This window comes from Protopterus annectens, chromosome 7.part0, assembly GCF_019279795.1.
Source record: "Protopterus annectens isolate FY-2018-M chromosome 7.part0, PAN1.0, whole genome shotgun sequence".
In the NCBI taxonomy this organism is placed as follows: Eukaryota; Metazoa; Chordata; order Ceratodontiformes; family Protopteridae; genus Protopterus; species Protopterus annectens.
The window spans coordinates 967,449,152-967,475,591 of NC_056739.1; the positions used below are offsets into that span (position 1 = coordinate 967,449,152).

Below are 26,440 nucleotides of genomic sequence, written 5' to 3' on the forward strand. Positions count from 1 at the left end.
GCATCCTTACCCAACATAGGAAGCAGCCGGTGAACAGTCAGCATTTTGAATTTTGGAATCCCCAGAAAGGTGTTTAGAATAGAAAGGTCCAGGATAGGATGCCATGTATTGCCTTTTCTGGGTACCGGAAAAAGTCTCGAATTGAAACCTTGTCCCTTTTCCTCTTCTGGTACCAACTGAATAGTCCCCATGTTTAAAAGAGAGAGTACTTGACTTTAGGCCTCTCCCACTGATTTTGGGGTACATATGGCCACCCGTTTGGTGTTGGTAACGTGTGGAAATGAAATCTGTATCCTTGGGACACTATATTTAAAACCCATTTGTCCTGGGTAATGAGTTCCCAGTTTTGGGCCTGAAGACCAATCTTTCCGCCTAAAGGAGCATTCAGTTGGGAAATGCTTGGTAGTTTTAAAAGCAAGTCATTGAGACAGTTTTCCATAGGGGGAGTCTTACTACTCCCAGGTTTGGGTGTGGAAACTCCCCACTGCCTAGTCTTGTAAGTCCCTTGGGACTGAAACCTTGGGTTTTTGATGTGTCTGGGTTTGGTTTCAGAAGACCTGGAAGGGGCTGGAAAGGACCAATTTTTAGTGGGCCAGTGCCTACTAAATCTAGGAGGCTGAACTTGTAAAAAATCTAACAGTTTGCATAGATTTAGCTTTATCTTCTATCTTTTTAAGAACTTCCTCAGCCTTGTTGCTAAACAGGCAGTCCTGATTTAAGGGAGCATCCAACAATTTAGCTTTAACATGATCAGGCAAACCTTGCTCCTTAAGCCAAGCATGCCTTCTGAGCACAGACCCAGTAACGGCAGACCTGCAAGAGGCCTCTAATGAATCAAATCCAAATTGCAAAATATGTTTTCCAACCTGTTCAGCAGAATGCATTAAATCCTGTAATTCTATATTTTCAGCACAGTCAGGAAGTAACAGCATTTTCTGTTTAAGCAATCCAATAACATGTTGTTGATACTTTAACATATGAAACTGGCAGTTTAAAGCCCTAATGGCCAAGGTTGCAGAAGTGTAAACTTTCTTACCCAATCTATCCAGCGCCCTGGAGTCTCTATCAGAGGGGGTAGGATTTTTAGCAGCAGAAGCCTTAATGCCCTTGGGTCCCTGTGAAATAGTCTCTGGATCCGCAATAGGATTTTTAAAAAGGAACTTATGACAATCAGGTGCCCTGTAATATCTGTCAGGTTTTCTGAGAGCAGGAGGCAAAGAATCAGGAGCCAAACTAGATTCTGAAAAGGCATCATCAACAATGTCTAGTACAGGAGGTATAGTTAAAGGCTTATGCTGAGGCAGGAGTAAGAAATCCCTGAGCCTCTTTTTTGAATCAGAAAAGTCCTGGCTTTCCCAGTGAAAATGCTCCCTTACAGTATGTAAGGTCTCACCAAAAGAAAAATTCTCTGGAGGGGAAGCAGAGGGAATAGAGTCCTCTTCATCAGAATCCTCATAAGTAGATAAGGGCAAATCCAGATCATCAGAAAAATCTGAAAAATCAGAATACTGTTCAGAAGATTCATAAACAACTTCAGTCTTAGGACTTTTAGAAGGGGGAGGTTGGCTTCCCCTGATTAGAGTTATAAGATATTCAGCCATTCTTATCATTTGTTTTTTAGGCATAGAGGCCTGAGCAAGTCGGTTTCTTAGGCATGGTTCGAGATTTTGGTCTAAATGAAGAAGGAGGCGATTTTGGTCTAAATGAAGAAGGAGGCGTCGGTTTAATATGCAAGTCCATAGGCCTAAATACACCCTCAGAAGCCGGTGCCTGCACAGCGGCTCCGGACCCATCCAAGGTACAGACATCCGCAGGTTCCACAGTTGAAGCATCTCGCGGCATACCAGACTCTGAATGGGTCTCAGTAGAGGCCTGCGAGTCAGACGTAGTGGGTATCAGGGGCTGCGAAAGCGCCTCACTGAGTACCAGCGAACTGGCGACTGGCTTAGGAGAAGTGTCATCGGCAGCTTTGGACCTCGGCGGCCTGTCTCTGTCTTTATCTTTGCGTTTTTTTTAGAAATCCCGGTAGTCGAATGGCTAACTGACAACATTTCTGGATAATTAAACCGAGAACCAAAATATTTAGAAGTGAAAGTATACAGACAACGGATAGTGTGCTGATTAAATAAAGCACAAAACTGACAGCAAGGTACGTCGTGGTCAGGGCCTAGGCAAGGAATACAGTACGAATGAAAATGTTTGTGAGGTATTTGCTTTCCACAAGTAATGCAATTATTAACTTTTACTGACATCAGTAAGGAGTAAGAAAAAATCTCCCCAACGGGGTACTTAGCTTTAGTTGAAGACTTCAGTTCTGAAACTCGAAAACGAAAATTTCAGGAGTCGGCCGACCAGCACTTGCGAACTGCTTCTGCTTCGGGCACCGCACAGCAAGAAAGACTGATGTAATGATGTCAGCTGCATGTTTTATACCCCTGACGTCATGGAAAAAGGGACAGCAACCGACGCAGGACTCAAGACTTTGTTAATCAGGCCGACTGAGGGCTACTGCAAGCAGATAACCCAAATGTAATGACTGCAACAGTGAAACACGAAGAACATCAACCATTATGCAACAGTTTGCTTAGAGACAGGGTGACATTTCTTTGCTCCAGTAAAGAAGGCAAACAGCTGTTCTGCATTCATAAAGAGCTTTGTTCTGTAAAAGTAGTACCCGAGCCGCCTGTGCACATCCAATGTATGTAGAATCTTCTCTCTTTTGTTTTCTAGATCAGGATAGAACACCTAGAGACTGAGGGATTGATTCAAAGTAAATTAAGAAACAACTTTAGGCATGAATGATGGCTTAGTACTGTTGGAATCATTGAAAAGTGTAGAAATGCATACAGGAACATTCTTGACCACGGGAATGATACTTATTTGTATTTTATTTATTTATTTTACATTTGTTTACTGGGATAGTCTGACTGGACACAGGTCCATTTACAGTGCAGGCCCGGGGAGAAAAACTCCACAATTAAATTAACATCAACTTGGTAATACAAACAATCATATAACGGTGATAACTGAGGTGAGTACAGACATAAGTCTCATACAATCCAGTCTAAACAATAAACAATACATCAGCAGTAAGTGAGTAAATTTACAAAGATAAAGAGTCTCATACATCAACGTTTTAACATTGATTAGTGAGATAGGATAAAAGAATAAAAAATCATATGATTAGACATGACATATTATGCAATTTCAAGTTGACAGTAAGATGCCTAACTGTATCATACATAGGACAGAGATAGCAGGAAGGAAGGTGTAAAGTTTGTTGAGATTATAAGAGTCATGTGATGCATGGACATAGCCATGTATTCATAAGATGTGATTTGAAAGCCTTTTTGAAATGTGTGTTAGTGGGGGCAGAGGTCAGAGAAGAGGGAGGTTATTCCAGGATCTAGCTATGGCATGAGAAAAAAGAGCTTTCCCTGAGTTGTTGTTAGCTTTAGAGATGCAGAGGAGGGATTTCTCAGTAGATCGGAGAGGACAATTAGTTATGTTTGGAGACAGTAACTGCCTTAGTGCTGGGTTTTATTCAGGCTGTCTAAAGACAATGACTACCTGGTGGTAAATTGAGTAGCTGGAGAAGTTCTAACCATCGTAGTTCCCTTAGAGACTGACAGTGATGGGTTCTGAAGGACACAGTTATCTGTCTTCAAAGCATGGCCAGAACTATGTCTTGAAAAGAGATTTTTTTCAGTAATCTGTTTTGAAAGGAGGTGAAGAGATCTACTTGAAGTGTTTCTCATATCTTAATCAAGTCGTGAAATACCACTACCACTCAAGAGGGTCTGTCCAGGATCTGCTTAGTCTGTCTGCCATTGTGTTTTGCTCTGACGGAATATACAAAGCCTGAATAGTCACAGAATGCTCTACAGCCAGATCCCAGGCCATCAGTGCCAAACAGCAGACAGGGTATGACCTTGCACCCCCTTGCTTGTTCTGGTACCACATCACAGTAGTGTTATCTGTTAGAAGAGGACCTGGAGTCCATAAGTGGAGAAGAACGTTTAAGGTATGAATCACTGGCAAAATCTCTTTCAAGATTATGTGCTTTGGTTTGTTCTGTGGACCACACAAGTCTTGCATTTGAACTCCCATGAATATTACTCCCCACAGCTGAAGAGTGTCGGGACAGGCTGGACTGGGGTTTAAAGACAGAAAGGTAGTCCTGGATTCAGAGACAGTTGGTCCCTCCATCACTGCAGTTCCTGTTTCACAAATCCCAGTACAGATACTGGGAAATATAAGGGAAGAAGGTGCTAAGTACAATTCTTCAAGTATCATTGAATGTTTCTCATGTGTAGTCTGGCTAGTAGTACATGTTGAGCATTAATGCCATGAAGCCTAGAATGTTGAAGAACTCTCTTGCTGAGGCTAAATCTATAAGAAATAAATCCAAGAAAATGTTGTGATAAGTCAGACAGGAAAGCAATCCTTTTTATTGTGTCTATCCAACACCCCAGAAAAAAATTGTTGAGAGGATGTGAGGAAGGTCTTTTAAAGGTACAATTTGAAGCCCAGGTGGAAAAGGAAGATCTAGCCTTATCTACTGACTCCAATCACTTGGATACTGTATCTGCACAAACCAGCAAGTCATCCAAAAAAGGCAAAAATGTGGATACCTAGGGTTCTGCAACTGGCAACCAGTGAAACCTGACAATTTTGTAAACACTCAAGGTGCAGTAGTTAGCCCAAAGGACAATGCAGAAAATTAATAATATAAGCCAGACATAGCAAATCTCAATAATTTCCTGATATTGGGAGCAATGAGTAAGATGTGTCCTTGAGATCTAAAGTCACCAAGAAACAATGACATGGAAGCAATGCTAGGACAGACTGTAGGGCAAGCATTCTGAATTTCAGAACTTCTACAAAGATGTTTACAAAGAACAAATCTTGGAATAATCCTTAGCAATGCTCCTTTTTTGGTACCAAAAAGGATTCTGGAATAAAATCCTGTCGCTTTGTGAACTGCAGACACTGCTTCTACAATCTGATAGAAACGGCTCTGACTGCCCTGGTGGGTTTGGGAGAATTCTCTTAAAAGTTACGGATTTTCTATCCACCGCCAAGTTTATCCTCTCTGAACTATTCTCAGAACCCATTGCCTGAGACCATTTGTGACCAAGATGCAGTATTCAGAAAGACAGCTTGGGGGAAGGACAAAGAGAAGGAAGGACAGAATGGCAGGTAGAAGGGGTATGGGTGCTCAGCATAGTCATTCTTATGCAGAGAGTTGATACGTTTTTTTTTTTGGAACGGAGAGCACATGTTTGGTTTCAAGCAATTTGTCCTCCTGCCATTTCCAATTGGATCCCTGACTTTTGCTTGGCTGGGATTTTTGTTTGTTCTGCACCTTGAAGGACGATGCCTTGCTTGGGGAGAACTTGGGTACATAAAATACCATACATAACCCACACATGAATTTGCCTCTATTATCCCACTGTTTGAGACTGTGTAACAGAAGGGCCAAACACCAATTCAGGACTTAAAGGTAAATTCAAAATTCCACCTTTTAAATCTTCAGAGAAGATCCGATATTTAACCAAGCATACCATCTTATCTACAACAGAAGCAGCATTTCTCAAGAGTGTATCCAAACAATCAAGCACACCACTCAAAGCAGGTTTCGAAACCGGAGTCAAATCAGAAACAATTTCATCCATACATGACTTTTGTACTACAAACAAGAATGCAGCAAAATCATCCAATCTGTACTCCCGCTGTAAAACAAATGTCCACAAATAGCCTTGATAATTTAACATTCTACTGGCTAGATTACTGGAAAGAGACAGCTTCCTGATCTAACCATTTCCCCCTTATATCAGGGCCATTGGATTAGACAAAGCCAAGAACTTACTTAAACAGGCAGCTAGGGAGACCACAGCTGGGTCAGCAGTCAACTGAAAAAAAAAAACAAGTCCTGTCATATTCAAGATCATCCCATATTTTCTCGGACTCTTTTTTAGGAAATACTGGACTAGATATTGGTGTCCTGCAGACAGCTTTAAAATCATTATCTAAGACCAGCAAGAGAAGTGGAATCTCATCCTCTATATGATTATGTACCCTGTCTAGCTCTGGGGTAGTTCAATACTACTCTCAAGCAAAACCATCATCAAATCTAGCAATCATCTGAGGAAAAGTGAACACTTGTTTGGACATGAGCTCAGGTTCACCTTCCAAAGAATCAGAGTGGCTAGACTAAGTTGCATCTAGGAAATCACCATTGTCCTCATCATTCTCTAAAGTAACAGAAAAATCTCTAGCCAAATTAGCATTAGAGCCATGGTTGGGAACACAACCACTAGAATTAGATGCCTGCAGAAAGTATAGTTGAATAAGTAAACTTAACATAACAGTTAATGTTGGAATGATCACTGCTGCACAAGCCTTGGCTATGGGTTATATCCTGCATGGCTATAACAGCTGGCCAGCTTCCAAACCTTCAGTGCACCTTCCACGTTCCCAGTCAGTCAGTCAGTCAGCTCATGTTGAGTTGACTAAAAAGACAGGTTTGGGCACCAGCCCTTCAGAGCTTTCACACCAACAGAGAGGGAGGCTGAGCCTCGAATGGACAATGCTAGGTAACAAATAAGTATTCAACCCTGGTATAAACACACCAAGAAACAAGGGAATGTTGGGAGGGAGTGGCTGCTGCAGCAGTGATCAATTGAGCATCTACTGTTATGGTAAGTTTACTTACACAACTGTACTATGTTTATTGTACTGATTACTGCTGTAGCAGCCTTAGCTACATGGGTAGATTACCCCAGCTTACTACATATGTGATGTTGAAGAGAAGGGTCTAGGAGTCCCTAGAGAAAGGTCCTAGCAAACCATGACCTAGACCAAGAAAAGGCCTAAATGTACATCTAGACAACCAAGCTACTGCTTCTAGAATACTTCTAGAATTCAAACCTTTCCAAAGCCCAAGGCCCTAGTAGAGTAGGTCTCGACTCTGGCTGGAATAGTTTTGTTGAAGTGAGTATTGCAAAAGGTAATAGCCTGGCACAACTATTTGGAAATAGTCTGTTTTGAGACAGGGACATTTTATGTTCACAAGAAATGAACAAGTGATCCAAGACAGTACCTAAGTTATCTATGGGCGTCCAAGGTATGGAGTATCCTTTCTCTGTCATTTTTAGCTCCGTGAAAGAAAATAGGAGATGGAAAATATGGCTTGAAAATAAACTCTGAAACCAATTTAGGCATAAAAGAAGGATTAGTTCACAAAAACCCTGTCTCTGTGGAAAATTAAATAGGGTTGACTAACCACAAGAGCTTGCAATTCAGATATTCTTCTCAGACCAATCAGTAGAAAAGTGTTGCATGTTAAGAATCTCAAGTCATCCAGATCAGCTATTTCAAATGGACACGTTAGCTTCTCCAACACAAAATTAAGATCCCAAGGATGGGCTACTAGTTTTTTTTATGCAAAACCCCTTTCAAAAACATTTTGACATAAGAATGCACTGAAAGAGGAGGAACCGTAGGCAGACATGCTGAAATGGCCGATAATGGAACTTTGATGGAAGAGCTGTATGATGAAGCTTCTGTATCTTTTCGTGTGAACTTTGCTACAAGATAAAATATCTGGTGACAGAGTACCATGTCTGGCAAGGGGTCTCTTACCCCAGACTAGTCCTGCAACTTAAGTGTTTGGTTCTCCAATACGTGCACCAGATACTGGAACAGCCCTGAGCATGTGTTTAAAGCCCATTCAATAGTGAATGGCAAAGCTACACTACAGGGAGACATGGCAAAAGGTAAGTGGTCTGCAAGACGAGCAGTGGCCACGATAGAATCACTAGCTTATTTTTTTGTTGAGTTTTTTTGTTTTGTTTTTTCTTCTTATGTGCAACCAAATTTGATGGGAAGATCAGAGTTATGATCCATCAAGTCATACGAGAGAAAAGAACACCAGTCAAAATAAACTGACAGTACTGCATAATGTATCACAACAAGCACGTAAAGTTTCTAGTAATAGAAATGTCCCCACACAATTAAACACTGCCAAACTGTGCTATTATCACAAAAAACTAATCTGAAATGTCTTCAGAACTCTTTTACAAATGATGGAATTTATAGTACATGAAGCCCAAACACCAAAGCAACTAATGTGCTAAACCAGTGCTAAAATTAGGTCTACACACTAACCATGGTAAACTGTCATTAACCAATATTTAATAGCAATTTAAGCTATATTTTATTGTCAGAGACTGTAAAATCTCCAGAGTATGTTCAAATGACTTAATTTATGGTAAAACCATTATCCAAAGTTTAAAACACACAGCAATCATGTTTTATCTTTCGGCTTTTCCCGGTTAGGGGTCGCCACAGCGGAACTCCGGTCCACTAATGATTGGCAGTAGATTTTTACGTACCGAGTTGCCAGCCCTGACGTACAACCTTCAACGAAGGTACGCCCACTCACGCACATCTCCCACACAGAAGACGCTTTAGCTGAGAATAGAACAGGACAACATCTTACTGTGAGGTGACAACGCTACCGCAGCACCACCACCGCAGTGTAAAACACACAGCAATCATAAATGTCATAAAAAATTTATAAATGCGGAAAAATCCAAGTTCTACAACAGCTTCCTATCAAGATATGAAAATAAAGCAGAGTAACAATAGAAAAGCTGACTACACAAGACAGCCCCTAGTGACTAACAGCACACACACAACCTGCACTCCAGAGAGAAATACAAAATGTTTCCTCAGAAACAGTAAAAACAAGCATTTATCAAAGATAACGCCAAATATACAGTGCTACAAGCAAATTCACATAGGAATTACTGTGAACACTGGCAGATATAAATTATTACAAGAAATATTTTTAAACAAAAATAGAAACAGAATAACAACTCTAATAATAAAGTGGGAGGAAGCTGGTCCCCAAATGAGGCTCATCTGAGCAGTAAGCCATAAAAATCTGCACTGGATCATGTGAAGAGTCAGAGGACTTGATTCTCTGTATGTTTGAAAAAGACTGATCACTCACGTTTCTCTGATAACTGAAGGCTTCGTGCTCGGGATTTGCTCAGCCAATTAGCTCTCACAGGAAGAGAGAGTGAGGGGATTCCATACAGTTGAAAGGTGGCTAGTAATGGCTAACCATAGCAGATAACCCAAAATGCCATGGAGGCTGGCAGTGGGAATGATGAACGTTTATTATACGTGCAAAATACTACCAAAGCAAAATTAACAGAATACATTCTGAAAAACATCCATGAAGTCCTCAAACTCAGGAAGATGAACAAAATGAAAGCAAACAAGGAAAACTCAGGTCCAGGAGAAATAATAAAACATAGCCCAGGATTTGAGCTACAGCTCCAAAGGGTACTATCAAATTATAGTAAGATCCCCAAACAAATACATTAATGCAAGACAGAACTGCAACAAATCAGCACTGTACATATACACACTCAAATCAGGGAAGAAGTACTCGGGCAAGGCCAGAAGCACTTCAGCAACAAACAAAAAAATGAGAAACTGAAACCAGAGTCATAAAGCCCTGAAATACCTATGTCTTAAAAACACCTGGCGCAACAATTTAGTTACTCTCACTTAACAAGACAGAAGAGCCACACAAAAACAAGAGGCAACTCTCAGTATGCCAAACAGCAGATCATATACAGCCCAGAGATAACTGCAGCAATAAAAAACAAAGTTCTGTGATCCAACTACTTCCTATTCACAGCCAGAGCTCAGAGGTGAACCAAGCAAAGTTAAGCCAATCTAAGTCAAGTCTGCACTCACTCCCATTCTAGCATCTGGATGACGCAGGTTATTCTGGTAGTCACTGATCTCTATTAAACAGATGTAGGCTCACAATCCAAAACTTTTACTGCAGAAGTATAGGCTGTCATTTTGAAAAGGATAACAGAGAACTAAACACAGATGGACTACAGTGTCATAGTGTAATGGGAGTAGTGCAAAGGAATAAAGACTGTCAGAAGCACACAAAATAAAAACATCTCAGAAGCAATTCCACAACAAAGCAACCCAGCAAAGTAGAAGAACCATTAAACTAATGGTCCAGAACAAAATACTGTGAGATAACTCAGGCGAAAAATAATGCATAACATCCGACCAAGGTTATCCTAGGCAGCCAACTGCCACCACTTTGGACTGACCGTTACTGGCAGTTCAAGCAGCAAAAAAGAACTGGGGGCTACAGGGAAAGAGTATATCCTTCTATCTCAGTGGCTGATTACATGACATGCACCAATAGGAGAAGTGCATGCCCATGAACAAGGGAAAAGCAAACATTTTCAAACAGTGTCAAGACAGTAAGATCAGCAGAGGAAATTTCAACAAATGACCACTCCAGGGTATCTTCAAACTGCTTCTTATATCAAAAGCTAAGACAACACAATGCTCAGCTAAGTTTTTTGATATTACTAAGCTAACCAACTATCCGTGTACATTTGAGTGCAACTGCCATGTAAAGGACAGTCCCATCTTGTTAAATCAGATAAGCAGTACAACACCAGACATAAAATATGAAACTAACACCCTGCATCAGAATTGCTTATCCTGCCATCATATCATAAAATATGCACCAACTTCTGTCCAAATGAGTTTTTTTGCCTCTTGTCATCTACCATTAGCAATGTCTTGATGTCCTACCTTAGTAACCATAACCATGACGGACAGAATTATAGGGCTCATAGTACCGCGCCACACAGATGGTAGAAGGCTCTTACCTTTGTGTCTACCCTTTACCTACATTGCCAATACAGTGGCTACAGTAATATTAATGATTTCTTTGTGTATGCTTCTATATGTGCACCATCTCTTTCTAATAATAATGTTTTAGTACCGCCCTCTCACTTATCAGCCAGGGCTACAACATCCCCATCCTCACCCTTTATCAAAGGGTGTTATTAACTAGACAGAAAGAAACTACAGCATTTCCTCATTCAATATTCCAAGAGAAGGAAAGCTGGCAACAGCCACTCAAATGCCACCCCACCTGCATATCTGCCTTCTAGTTCAACCTGAACTACAGTCACAAGTATCACAAAGTGGATCTCTCACTCTGCAGGTAGGACCATTAGTCCATCAAAAATAATGAAGACAACATGCTCTTGTCCAACACTGAGTAAACCAAAATACATGAAGCCAGAGTGCACAAAATTTAAAATTAATTAAGTTGCTTACCAGAAAAGAAAACCCACACAGTCAAAGAGGAAATATTGCAATAGCCTATGCAGCTGTTTACAGAAAGACTTGCACTAATCAGAAATGTCAGATCTTGTTACACAAGAAGGAAACCAAGTGCCCTACCTGAGCGTGTTGGGGTGACGTTTTGGTTCTCAAACATCTGCACAGACTCTCCCACAAATAAGATCTTCTCTGCTACACGCACTGGAATATAGGAAGGCAACAACTCTGCTCGCAGTGAGAACTGTTTCAGTGATGGAGCCAACATGTTCTCTTCCTCAATGAGGCGCTTTAGAAGCAAGTAGAAAGTTAAAATTATCAGGGCACTGGCACTACAACATCAACACAGTACATACCTCTTTCCCACCTACATCTTAGGCACAGATCAAAACAAGAAAGAAATAAAAAAGGACTATAGACAGTGAATAAATATGTGAAGAAAGCAGACAGGAGAAAGACTTGCAGGTTATCAAGTGTATATGAATGTACAATTAGCTGTCAAGATAAAAATCATTTTGCAATACATTAAGGTAGTACAAACATCTTGAGATACATCAGGCAAAATAAGCATTGCACTTAATGTCAATTTCTGTGGTAGCCTTTACAATCGTCTTACTTAACTGTGAAGCACTAAACAAAGGACAGACAAGGAAATGAAGGAGGTGCTTCAGGATGTCCGTGATTCATGCTAACAGTGAAAACGCTGCCCTCGGTAACTGACAAAACGAGTCTTCATAGATTCTAGGAAGCCTGCATAACAGTTGCCATTAGACTAGACTATAGAACAAAAACATTCCATGCTATTACTCAATACTGAATGCACTGGGCACAGCTAATGTACAATTGTTTAACACCTAACCTTAACAGCAGGCTGACAAGATCACTGTTACCACAGAAGACCTGATGTATGGCCAAACTCCCATAGCTCACATCCTTCTACCTCCAAGAAGAGCAGATACCTTCTCCTTGAAGATGTTGGGAAGTTACCAATATTAAATTGACATCGATTCACTCCATTTTAGAGCTTTCCTGGCTAAAAACAACTGCATGATATCCACATTACTAGACCATAACGATGTCCCAAGGATCCTATCCAAATAGCAAGAAACACATACACTCCCTGGATTACAAGCTTAGAGAAACAGGATTCCCAAAAGTCATCCAGACCTGAACAGACTAAAAGCTCTGAGATCAAAGAAAGGAGAAGGTGAGAAGTGCAGAGGGATAGGGTACCTCACCCCATTCAAAGATGGGCAACATTGAAGGAGAAGGTGGGAGGGAACCAGTAACGCAACAGTGAACTATTCAAACATCTATTTGTTATGGTTAGTTTTTATAGAGTTTTGCTATGTTTTTTATATAGATAATTGTTGCAGCAGTTCTTACTACTGGAATGAATCACAGGGTTTAGAAAGTTAGGTAGGTGGAAAGACTGGCAAGGCTGTCCTGCAAAAAGACCAGCAGAATGGCAACTGCAAACACAACCCTTGGCCTGAAGTAAAGCGAAGTCCACACCACTTTGAAGAAATGTGGACTAAAGACCAGGTGCTGCCTTAAGAATAGCGTATGCAGTCACTCGCCTTAGAGAGAACACACTGGTTACTGTAGTCTAAAATATACTTAACCAACTTACAGGGAACTCAACAGCTGCAGAAGATCTGTTCAAACACAGTAGAACTAAAGGAGAGTAATTAGGACCAACAGAAAAGGGTCTTCTTACAGATCACTGACAACTGTGGGTGAGTCTGTGATTGGGACGCATTCCAAATAGCATTAAAATCGCACAGGAAATAAAAGCCTGAGGACAGGCAAACACAAAGGTTCAAATGTCTGAGTCCAAAAAGAGGCCGAATTCGGGGAGTTACTATTTAAACAATGTAATTTGGTGAACGTGTGAATTAGCAGCAAGTGTGCACAGCACAAATGCCCATTCAATGAAGACATTTTTGAAGAAGGCAGTGGAAACAGCCACTCCACTGATAAAGTGGCCTTTAACTGCAACATTTTGATGGCAAAAGATAATGAAATCAGCAATTCATTTACAGACGTATTTCTCAGCAATTAGCAGCTCTCTAAAGGGAACAAACAGCTATTTTGTTTTCTGAAACTTGTGAACTTACTTCAGGTAGAACCTGTGCAGCCAGTCCAAATACAGGGAATGAGGGGTCATTTTTCTTCTAGTTTAAGCTTCCTCAAAAGTTTAAGGACAGTTATGACAATTCTTTTGGGAGGTGGAAGGAAACATGGACTAGTCCTAAAAGACGTGATCTTTGGCATCCCTGCATATAAAAGAGTGAAACTTATTGCAAAGAGGTGAGTAGCTCTTCCAAAAGGGTCAGAAATGCAGAACCTTTTAAACAGCTATTTGATCAGCTAGTGCTGGACAGAGTCTTGTCCTAAAGAAGGTCATGATGGGTAGAAAAAATTCTGAAATTCATTCAGACTATGTAATAATCAAAACCAAATTGTACAGCTATCTCAAGTACAAAAGAAGCATCTGCAAGCTAACCAACTAAGGCAGCACAAAATACCTTTCTGTCCTAATGATGCTTTTCTTAGCAGAATAATTTTGGTCAATTGAGGGCTTTCTAGTATATTCAGTTACCTCCAGGATGCCAGCTGAAAGCTCTGGCTCCATTAGGGGGTATAAACCAGGATCTGCAACCTGAGGTGGAGTCAGCTCTGGCCCTAACTTAGAGGGAGGGACTGACCTCTTTAACTTGCAATGGGAAACTCTCCAGAACTGCCAAGGTACCAAAGCACCTGACACTATGCATACCTGCTCAACAGGGAGGAAAGAAAATAAGTGTTGTCCCTTCTATTCTGACTTTTTACAATTATGACTGGATAAGTAAGAATGGTGGCATGGCATATAGGAAGTTTCTCCACCACAGGCCACAATGTGTCTACTGCAAGTTCTCCTTTGCCCTGCTGCGGCAAGCAGAAGGAGGAGGATGATGAGGACCACAGGCTGATCTTCTAGGTGTCCTACTCCTGGAAGATCCTGATCAGAAAAGGCTCTTGAATTCTCATCTCCAACAATGAACTAGAGGAACAAAAGATGGAATGTGTTGGAAAGTTCACCTCTGCAAGATGTGAAAAGCTGAGGGAGTCATAGATTCCCATTTGTCTACTGTCATTGACTTTACCTGCATTACCTCAGTGCAAAGAGGTACAAGCTCATACTATTTCTTGTTTACCCTCTAGACAATGGATTGGTTGCAAGGCCAAACTGAGAGGCCTGAAGATGTTCACGACAATAAAGGTGGACGAAAGCACTTAAGTTTGTATAACGTTAACAATAAACTTGTGTTTATTCACTAGCGGAGTTTTTGACATCTTTGGTGCAGCTTTAGTTTTAAGCAAACATTGAGATTAATGGGGACTGTCCACCACTTCAGGGCAAAGCAACAAGGGTTAATTAGCTCACAGTAATTTAATACCCACTTCTTCAGGTGTGAAAGAGGCACTGTGAATATCAAAGCTACCACTGAGCTAAAAATGCAAGGCAAGGTCTGAAAACGAACACTGTGCCTTACTCATGCTGCCAAAGATATGAAAGAAGGAAAACATCAAGCCATCGTTTTCCAGGTTGGGATGCCATGAAATAATCTCAAACCATTCAGCAGAGAGCAAACAAAGGCTTTTGGAAGCTGATGAAACAGTGCCTGGCTACTTCTGATCTGCAGCAATGACACAGGGTGTCTAAGGGTGAAGACCCAAGGCTGCTGCACCTACACCTTTATTAGAAACTCACTGAGGAAAGGTCATGGGGGTGGGCTACATGGAGGAAGGGCAAACATTTCTTCATCCTTATCTATTTAAGTAATCAGAGTCCCTGTGACTTCTAAGTTTCCATACTAGGGAACAAAAGGGAAAAGAAAGACTTTTTTCACCCTTTCCAGACACTGGGAAGACATGTGCACAGTTGAAGAATGTGGGTGTCAGGTGTGCAATGGGTAGCTGTTGGATGATACAGCACTAGGGCACAAGGATGACTCTACCAAATGAAGAATGTGGATGGGAGAAGCATCAGGTCATTCTTGCTAAGGTGCTCTTCTCCATTTACAAGGCCAGCTTCTCTCTTTGTAAAACAACGGTCTGCGTCTAATGCCACGGCCCAGCATGGGAAGCAACGGTGGCTTCCTCACTTTGGTCCATTGAGCCTTTCATTCTAAAGTGTAATCACTCTAACCTGAGGACTCAAGAGATTGCTCATTAAGTGGAGAAGGGAAAAAAAAACACTCCATGCCAAACGCAACCATATAACTCCATTCAGGGGCCTCAAGAGACCATTCAGCAGGTGCTAGTCAGCTGCAAGTATTACCTGTGGACATCTGACCAGAAGCTGGATGGTGCTTACACCCTGGCCATACACACCTCCACTAAAAATAAAGACAACATGCTCTTGTGACAAGAAGGATCCATAAAGCATCTCAAGGATGGAATTCCCTCCAAGAAGGTGTGACCAATGTCTGTCATATCCTTTGTTCTGTCATGGTGGCCCTGCATTGGATTATGGCTGCATAACAGACCCTCCTGTCAATCTACTTGCTGTGTACCAAAGATGGAATGTAGGACAAAAGCTTATCCCGTCAGCATTTTTGGGTGACTGGGTTAAAACTCTGGCACTTATGGCAGTGCTTTAAAATGGGATCCTCACCCAACCACATTAGCAATGTCTTTACAGGTCTTAGACATTGATCTGGCAGGCACATTAACTTAACATTAAATGGCTTAAGTTTCTCAAGCACTGAATGACAGAGCTTTCCTGCAATGAGCACAAAGATCAAGATCCAAACTGTGGAAATGATACGAAGAAATGGTAGATGCAAAAGCAAGGTTTAATCATCTACAGTGGCCTTTGAAGTTATACAGCAAAAACACAAAGTGAACAACCAAATACACTTCCACAGCTGTTACGATAAAATTATTTTCCAACACCACACTTTATTACGTTGACAAAGGTTATCTCAAATGCTACTATACAAGATCCGATACTGTGAGGTTAAGCGCTTTCATCTGATCAGCCAGATTTCATCAGAACCTCATACAAGTGAACATTCACTGTTTAAATACCCACTTTGGCGCCTTTTTTAAAAAACAATTAATTAATTATCCGCAGCAATTGGTTTTTGTAACTGCCTAAACAGTACTATAAACTAAATAAATCTCATACTCAATACTATACATGTTAGCTAGTCCTAAATATAACATACTGCATTAATCTATACATATTAACTAAAGAATTAATATTGTATATGCATAAAGTTGACTAGTATTAGATATTAAATACTAAATCTGCTTATACAATAATGATAATTGTAGAAAATGTTATAAAAAGCTTAAACTTTTTTTAAAAAATGTGTTATAACACAATCATACGACTCAATACATAAACACATAGCATAGGTTATATAAAAAGCATAGGTTATGTAAAAAGCATAGGTTATGTAAAAAGCTGACAATACCTTTAGAATGTATATACAATATGAATTCTAATGCTTTCTTTATAGGCATGTACAAGCTTATCAACTAATCATATGTTCCATTTACTCCGAACATTAGACTTGTCATATTTACAATTTCTAGAGTGCATTAAGTCCCTAAATTTACACTATAACATGGCTAAGAATGGTTTTAGGCTAATGTATTCATTAATACCTGGGGGTGTAGTTGCATCTAGGCTAAGTAGGTCTTCCAATCACCTCCCTATCCACATCTACTTGGTCTATTATGGAAAATAAAATGTGGTCTTGTCCTTTCTCAATGATGTGTTTGCTGGATCCCCTTTCTTAATCCTGTAAAGGTGCTCATATATCCTGGTCTTAAACTTTCTCTCAGTCTTTCCTATGTAGCAAATTGTACACATTGCTATATATACTATCCTTTGCGTGTTGCAATTACCTTTCTTACATGTAACTAAAGAACTTGTTATGTTATTAATCCTTACTGTACATTTAGTGTTTATATTTTTACATTGATTACACATACCACATTTTGTTGTACCTTTCCAATTGGTTGTTTTGTTTCCGTTTCTTTTCTGTTCTAATATTCTCTTTAAATTAAGGCTTGTCTTGTAGGTAGTGCAAACTTGGTTCCCTACTATGTGCCCTATAGATGTGGAAGATGATAGTAAATCCCAATATTTCTTCAAAATGTCTATTATGATGTTCGTTTGAGGAGTGTATCTTAATACACATACTTTTCTGTCTTGTTCTTTATGTATAGTAGTTACACTTGTCATACTCTTCCCCAACAAGGGTTCATATTTGTTTCCCCATTGGTTAGTTACATAAGAAATAACATTGTCCAACATCTTCTTTGGGTATCCCCTATCCGTAAATAGGTCATGCAGTGTTGAAGTTATGGCATGCATTGGTACAGGTTGCGTTTTCTGCAAGCCAATAAGCTTCACAAAAAATTGCAGGGAAGGAGATTGTAAATATAGACTCTGATTCCCTCAGATCAGATCAAGTTACAGTGCAAAGGTTAACCAGGAATAACAAGACGTAAGAAGACAAAGTAACATATATAGTGATGGATAAGGGGTGAACAGAAGGATGAGGCAACAGCATCTGAGGAAATGAAGACAAAATGAGAGGTAGGTGCATGTTTATGCAGCTTACAAATCCTACGAAGATGAGGAAAGAGAAGGAGAAAACAGGAAAGAAGGAAAAATGCAGTTGCTGAAAGATGCATACGTTATGAAAGAAGTTATGAAAGAAATCTATGAAGCATTAACTAAAACAAAGGGGAATGGCAGGCATAAGTGGAGTAAAACATGCTGCTTGAAGCTATGTAATTCTAATCTTCCAAAGGTGAGCCAAAAACAGCATCCTACAGACAGCAGCTGCATATGCTAGCATGGTCTGCTTTCCTCAGGATGCAATGATAAACCTGTCACAAGTCTTAGTACAATTACTTTCTATTAAGCTTCAAAATCTTTACTTATTAACTCCTGAAATCTGTAGTCCTCAGTTTTTTTTAATTGGTAGTAAAATTATTACGTTACTTTTCCATGATCAACAGTGTCTGTGAAATTAGTGTATTGTTTTCAACAGCAAAAATTCTGAAAATTCGTAATTTTATTACTTGCAATCATCACTCCCCATAATCAACAATGCTTCCTAAAGGAGACTTCTGGTATGGTGGCAACTTAGTGACGAACAGATTCCTTGAACTCCTTCCAAGCTCCAACTCTAGAAAAAGACATAAAAACGCTAAACGAAAGAATGCGAAACTCACAGCCCAGCTCGACCACACTAACCTCAGTGTGAGTGACTCATCCACGCCCACGAGTATCACTGGGACAATGCACTCACTTTGGTCAACTAGAAGTTGGACAGGATGCACAAAGAGCTTCTAAAGCATAGTGGGGCCCTGGCAGACTACATAAAAATTAATAACAAACGTCTAGAGGGAATGGAAGATATGTTGAATAGCCATTATACTGCTATTCAGTCCCTTCAATGAAAGCAGCAAGCGCAGGGAGAAAAGAATTGTGATATGGAGGCCTATAAAGATGCAGTCACAGAGAAGCTGGTGGATCTGGAGGATAGACCCAAGTGGGAAAATCTCAGATTTACCAACATTCCAACAGGAACAGGCCAAGACTGTCTTGCTTATATGAAGAAGCAATTTAGTGTCTGGACTGGCGTGCCGGAATTAAAAATTTTGCTGGAGAGAACTCAGAGTTCAACTGCTACACAGCCAGACAGGGAAGGAGCCCCACCTCATTCTGATTAAGTGCTAAACCTTTCAGATGAAGAAAATGAAAGTTATATATTTACCATAAAGATAGAACCACGCTGTCATAACTCCCTTCAGATCCAGGAATCTGACTCTTCCCCCTACCCATACTTCCCTCACCAGTGTATGATTGCCTCGTATCAAGTTTGCCCCATGTAAGAATATACTTAATTTGTAATAGGATACAGATAGACAAAAAAAATAGATCAATGGGAATGGAAGGACAATAATACCAGTTGGATAAGATGCTACTAACTTGTTGAGGTTAGAGAAAGACAAAATCCCACAGGTGCTAAATCAATCTTCCACAAGCTTTAGGTGACAATTTGGAAGGAGGATGCAGTGAGAGATGTTGAACCAGATGAAAATAGGACAATACAGATCTATCATTACGGTAAGTACACATAACTTTCGTACTCGATGCTGCCCATTTTCATCTGATTCAACCATTAGGACAGAATCCCTAGCTACATGATTTCCCAGATGGAGTTATGTAAGGATATTTCTGAGAAACAGGAGAGCCAAAGGAGGAATGAGCTCTGGATTGTACAGTAAACTCTCAGTTAACCGGCACCCATGGGGACTGGTAGATGCCGGATAACTGTAGTTTCTGGTTGCTTAAGAGTTGCTACTAAAAACAGGCCTGACTAATACTGTACCCTATACTATTTGTTTGGTTTGACTTATTCTTAGTTTGGGGAAGAGAAGGAATTTATTTCTATCTTCCGTTGTCCACGAATAAAATACCCTGGGGAAGCCAAGAATAAATGGATGACCAGGTAGGCTCCCTTAATAAAGGTATGGTAGGATGTCGGTGAAGAAGCTGGGCTACCGGTAAAGCCTTCAGAAAGGCTGTGCGTACCGGAGCGCTTGTGGTTGAAGGCCGAGTAAAGCCCATATCTTTCTGAGATATAAGACTGGGGTCAAAGATTCCGCATAGTTAAGGCCTGGTCTTTTCCTTGCCTGCAGCAGGCCTTAACTATGAGGAAACTTTGACCCCAGTCTTATATCTCAGAAAGATACAATACCGTATACCACAACCTCTGTGCCTGGACCTCTAACAGATTTACCGACAAAATGTTACCTTTCGTGCGACAGCCAGTTTTGATCTCTCCAGTCTACCTCCAGCCCATGGTGTGATACTTCCACTGGCAAATTCGGACTCTTTTGTTTTTGGTCAATGGTTCATCTATCTATCTCTCTCTCTCTCTCTATATATATATATATATATATATATATATGTTTTTGTCTTTCATGTTTTCTACAATGGTTCAGTATTACTTTTTTTCGTGTCTTTCTAGCTTTTCAGGTTACATATCAGTGCCTTTTTAAGATTGTTTTTTTAATTAATAGCCCACATTCAGTTCCCCCACATTCAGTTCCATATCTTAATACATTAGTTTCTATTGATATCCATTATTTAAGAATTTTTCACTATTTTGTTTCTCTTTTTAGTTTCTGTATCTTATTTTTTGGATATCTAGCCTGGTTCTTATTTTTTAGTTTTCTAGCCTGTTTCTTATTTTACATACATGTTGTTGCTATTTCTCTAGTACGCTCGGCTTTGCTTATTATGCTCTTTTAGGTCGTCCACCATCCTGACGAAGATTTCGAAAAGTGTAGCCTAACAATGTATTTTACCAGCAAGGGTTAATTTTTTTCCAGCAAGACTATTTTTAGTTAACTACATTTTTTTAGCTAATTTTAGCTAATCTCCGAACTTCACTATTGTAGGTTTAGAGTGATTCTACTAACCACGTATGAGCTGGCTCAGGGTATCTAACCTATCAGATTGTAAGGTATGATATCAAGTTGGCGTACCCAATCATAATAAAGGTTTTTTCACCCACACTTGATTGGCTCCCACTGACACACCCCCAGGTACTCTTATAAAAGGAAATCCTCAGGATCACTCTTTCCATTAACTAACTACGCTTCGATGATGATTGTACTTCTGGTACTTTTGACTTCAATAAAGTACGACCTTCTAGAATCTGAACTTCGACTACGTTTATTTTTTGCCACCACGGCAAACAGAGCTCCTTAGCCGAGCCACATTTACATTGTTTTGCCTGTTTTTTCTGTGCGTTTCATCTTTGATTTCTAGCTGTCACACTAGCGGTTCCTCTCAGCAGGCGACCTGACCAGCCGGAACTACGACCTGTATACGAAGCTTTTCTAAAGGCTTTAGTCAGCCTTCAACCACAAGCGCTCGGGTACGCACAGCCTTTCTCAAGGCTTTACCGGTAGCCCAGCTTCTTCACCAACATCCCACCGTACCTTTATTAAGGCAGCCTACCTGGTCATCCATTTATTCTTGGCTTCCCTACGGTATTTTATTCGTGGACATTTTTCCTCCTCTGCATAGGAGCTTGAATACCCAGGTACCACAGACAATCATTTTCCTGCTGGACATTTCTATATTCCTTTTTAAAACTCAAACTCTAAAAACGTACAGTATGTTTCTGCGGGGGTCGCCAAGTGCAACTCATGAAAATTTTACTGTATTTCTTTGATTTTTTTTCTGGTTGCCTGAGTTCCAGTTAACTGAGAGTTTACTGTACATACAGTTTATAGTGAGACACAAAAGTACGCACTGTAGACCAGGCAGCAGCTGCACAAATCTCATCAAGTGGAAAATGGTGTTGAAAATCTCCTGATATTGCCACAGCTCTTGTGGAATGAGATTTAGTTTTATTTGGAGAGTTTCAGACTCAGTCTTTCATAATCAAACAATATACAGCTTGATAGCCAGCATGAAAGGTGTATTAATTCTGGTTTAAGCACTTGGGCTTCAGGCCAGTTATTTTACATTAAGAGGGTTCGTGGTCTGCACTCTTGTGGGAGGAGAGGCTGGACTCTGCCCTTCTGAGCTGGGAATTTCTGGTTAAAGGCTTATAGTGCCTGCATATTTGAACTGCGTCTTACTGAAATTGGTACACCTCGTTTGCTATAGCATAGACTAGATCCAGGCCTGATGAATCTAGCTTTGTTTGTATAACTTGAGCACTAATCCAGGCATTCTTTAAAGTATTCAATTGTATTTATTACTGCTTGGTAGTAACTTGATTAAAGTGTAGTTATCATTCTAAGTATTTTGGATTAAGCACTTGGGCTTCAGACCAGTTGTTTTACATTAGGAAGGTTTGTGGCCTGCACTGTGGTGGTAGGACAGGTAGCTAAAATCCTTCTAAGTTGGGAACTGCTGATTGAGGGCTCAGTGTCTGTTATTCTAAAAGTGCATTAGTTCTGGTTTAAGCACTTGGGCTTCAGGCCAGTTATTTTACATTAAGAAGGTTCGTGGTCTGCACTCTTGTGGGAGGAGAGGCTGGACTCTGCCCTTCTGAGCTGGGAATTTCTGGTTAAAGGCTTATAGTGCCTGCATATCTGAACTGTTTCTTACTGAAATTGGTACACATTGTCTGCTGTAGCATAGACTAGATCCAGGCCTGCTGAATCTAGCTTTGTTTGTATGCTTGTTGTTTGTTTGCTTGTTATTTCCCTGAAATGCTAATTCCACCTAAAACGCGGCTTTTCAGCGCTTCTGTGGATCGCTAGTGATATCTGCATTGCTTACTGTACTTATTTCCTTGTTTCACTTGAAAGAAAATTACTGTTTGTCATTTTTGCATTTAAGTTACCTGTAACACATTGCATTTAAGTTACCTGGCACTTGCTCACTAAAGCAATTATATAAGTCAGCACTAAAAAATTAAAAGCACTACACCCTCACAAACTCCCCTTGAGTACCTTGTTCCCCATTGGCCCTTTTTTCAATTCTAAAGGAATTCCCAATACTATTCTAGCATGTCCAAAGGTCAGTTGTCAATCTCCTCTCCGGTCCAGCTGGTAAATCTGGGAATCTTGAGGCAATGTTACAACTGCCTCATGTACACAGACAACCCTCTCCTCCTCCCAACAAATTCCAACACATGTGAGAGATGCAACCATATAGCCAAACTGGAGGCTAAGCTCTCTCAACTCAGTACTGGCGTAACCAGTCAGGAGGAGAAGGAAACCACACTCACTACAATTCCAGTCTCACATAGACCTACCACGACAGCAAATCAAACAGATAAACACACAAAAACATACTCGGAGGCTCTAAATAAAAATCTGCCTAAATAGCAAAGACCTCCAAAGTAGACACCCAAGCAACCGCTACCCCAAAACAAAACACGTGCAACACATAGCTCACAAAGCCAGTGTGCCGAACATTCACAGCCCTTAAGGCTAAACAACACACCTGATACACTTGTAATAGGTGACTCTATAGTCAGGCACACTGACGTCCCGCTCACCAGGCTGAACAAGGAGAAGGTCACAGTGAGCTGCCTATCAGGCGCTAGGATCCGCCACATAACACAAGCACTCAGGTCACTCCAAGGCAAGTACAAATATGACTCAGTCATTGTCCATGCTGGTGTGAATGACCCGAGACGTACCTCCCTGGACTACATGAAAAGAGACCTAGAGGAGCTCTCTGAGCATGTAGCCCAGGCCGGTATGACCCCGACCTTGAGTAGCATCTTACCCTCACCAAGAATGATGCCACAATATGAAGACAAGATGATCAATTTCAACAATTGGCTTAAGTATTGGTGTCATTCAAAGGGAATCCAATGCCTGTCAGCCTGGGATGACATGCTCGACAAGCCACGATGCTTCGCTAGGGACGGCTTGCACCTGCCACCCCTGGGCTTTCGGATATTGGCAAAGGCTCTTGCTAACCCTACAGTGCCTTTTTTAGGCAAGGCTCAAAAGACAAACCCACCTCCATATGCATCACACGGGATAAAAAACTAAGAGTAATGCTACTCAACGCCAGAAGTCTAAACCTCAAGATGCATGCACTCAAAACTCTCCTTAGCATAGAGAACATAGATATCTGTGCAGTAACAGAAACCTGGTTCAAGGCTCCCGAGAGCACCCCAGCACTACCAGGTTATACCGCATACCATGCTTTTCGGCCCCAAAACTTGGACAGAACCACAAAAGGAGGGGGGAGTATCAATATTCATCAAAGATACCCACACCTCCAGGTTGGTGGCACAGCATGAAGCATCAGAGACTATCCATGTGCAACTAACAGTGGGTAAAACTGCCTTCCAGTTTATAGCCTGCTACAGACCACCCCCCCAAACCAGGAACCCCACTCAGTCTTCCTGAGAACACTGGAAAATAATGAAGGTCTCTCCAAACACCATTATATTGGGCGACTTCAACTACCCAAACATAGACTGGGAGCATTACTCTAGCTCCAACACCCTAGCCCAAAGGTTCCTAGAATTTATAAACTCAAATGCTATGGAACAACTTGTTACCACTCCCACAAGAGGGGAAAACATACTGGACCTGATCATCACCAACATGGCGACTCTATGCTTCAGACCAGAAGTGTATCCCTCACTGGTAAGATCAGACCATAAACTAATCTCACTGGATATTCACATCCCGACCCCACCTCCTGCCCAGAAAACCACAGTGTAAAACTTCTCTAAAGCAAATTTCACACTCCTCAAAACCGAGGTGGAATCCTTCAAAGCCCCCGGGCCTGTGGAAAATATGGCCCAGACCGCAGAATCCTTTATAAATGCATTCTATGAACACCTTCAGGAATGCATGGATCATGCAATCCCAAATAAAACCAAGACCCAATCCTCCAAAGGCAGACATCCTGTCTGGTTGACCCCAGCCATAAACAAACTATACAACAGAAGGAGGAAGCTACTACATGATAGAGCAAAATCCCAAAAAGGGAAGGCATCTCTGATCAGTATTAGCAAAAAACTACGGGCACTCATAAAATCGTCTAAGGCCAGCTTCGAGAGAAAAATTGCACAGGACACTAAGGATAATCACAAGGCTTTCTTTAGTTATGTTAGGAACCTGGGTGGGAATTCCCAGATATGCTCAGAATTAGTCCAAAATGACAAAAAATACACCGAACCCACAGACATTGCCAACATCCTAGCTCACAGGTTCAGTGCAACTCCCCACCAAAAGGGCAAATATCTATCCCAGCAGAGTGCTGCCCCCTGACATCTCAGATGCTCAGTTAAGAGCCGCCCTCTCCAAAGCAAAAAACACAGCATCAATGGGACTAGACGGTGTCCCGGGCTGCGTCCTACATGAACTCCAAGAAGAGCTAAACCCAAACATAAAACTACTGTTCAATCTCAGCCTTACTACAGGATATGTACCCAAAGAGTGGCGTACAGCAACAGGGGTCCCTCTCCACAAAGGTGGTGCCTCAATGGATCCTGGAAACTATCGCCCCATAAGCCTGACTAGCTTGGTCTGCAAAGCTATGGAAAGGATCATCATGGACCTCATAAATAAAGTATTGTGGACCTACAGACACTGGATCCTACCCAGTTCGGCTTTGTTAAGGGCAGATCCTGCCTCTTAAACCTGGTCGATTTCTTTGAAACAGTCACCAAGGCCACTGACGAGGGGAAGGTGGTCCACACAGCCTACCTGGACCTCGCAAAAGCCTTCGATACAATACCCCACTCGGCATTATAGATAAGCTCACCTGCTTAAATATAAACCCCTATGTCACTAGATGGGTTGCAAACTGGCTCAAGGACAGAACCCACATGGTTAGAATTGCTGGAGCCATGTCAGACTCCAAAGCAGTTACAAGTGGCGTCCCACAAGGCTCAGTCCTGGGACCTCTCTTGTTCGGTATATATTTATCGGAGGTACAGGCCAACACGGAAGGACTGTGGCTGGCCAAGTTCGCAGATGACTGCAAACTGGGCGCCATAATCGAATCTCCAGCCGACACAAGTATCCTCCAAAAGGGCCTCATAGAAACAGACAACTGGTGCCAGAGCCATGGCCTCAAGCTAAATGCCAAAAAGTGTATAGTCATCCCCTTTGGCAAAAACAAAATGCCCACAAATTACCACATAGGTGGTAATCCATTAAGTACAAAAGAAGTAATTAGGGACCTGGGGACCCAAGTTGATAGCAATCTCTCATTTGACAACCACGTGACCAAAGTGGTTAGAAAAACATTTTATATAGCCCACCTAATCATGAAGGGATTCACATCTAGATCAGGGGAGGTCATTGTGCCTCTTTACTCATCCCTCATCAGGCCCATAATTGAGTACAATGCCCTTTTGGGATGTACCTTACCAGACACCTGCAGCAACTGGAAAGACCCTAAAAGTACCTCACCAAGAGGATCAAAGGGCTCAAACAGATGCCATATGCTGCCCGGTTAAAGAAACTCCAGCTCTACTCAGTGGCATACCGCCTGCTCAGAGGCGATCTGTGCCTGACGTATAAAGCCATGTCCAACCCGGAATTAATGGACATGCTGCACCTCAGAAAATCCAAATCTCATCGAGCTACGTGCTCGAGAGACTTGAACCTCAGCACTGAAATAAATAGGACATGCTGGAGGGACAGATTCATAACCCAGAGGCTCCCTTCACTCTGGAATAAAATCCCAGTCCAGGTTAGGCAGAGTCCCTCATTGACT

General features: G+C 41.2%; 1 protein-coding gene across 2 annotated transcripts in view; it reads right to left on the minus strand.

Annotated features, from left to right (window-relative positions):
- TUBGCP4 (tubulin gamma complex associated protein 4) overlaps positions 1 to 26,440 on the minus strand; it is a 944,163-nt gene that overhangs the window by 493,612 nt on the left and 424,111 nt on the right. For both annotated transcript variants that reach the window (XM_044077538.1, XM_044077537.1), the window contains exon 8: positions 11,314 to 11,479. In XM_044077538.1, the coding sequence (XP_043933473.1) occupies positions 11,314 to 11,479 (166 nt within the window). The remainder of the gene's footprint in view (positions 1 to 11,313; positions 11,480 to 26,440) is intronic.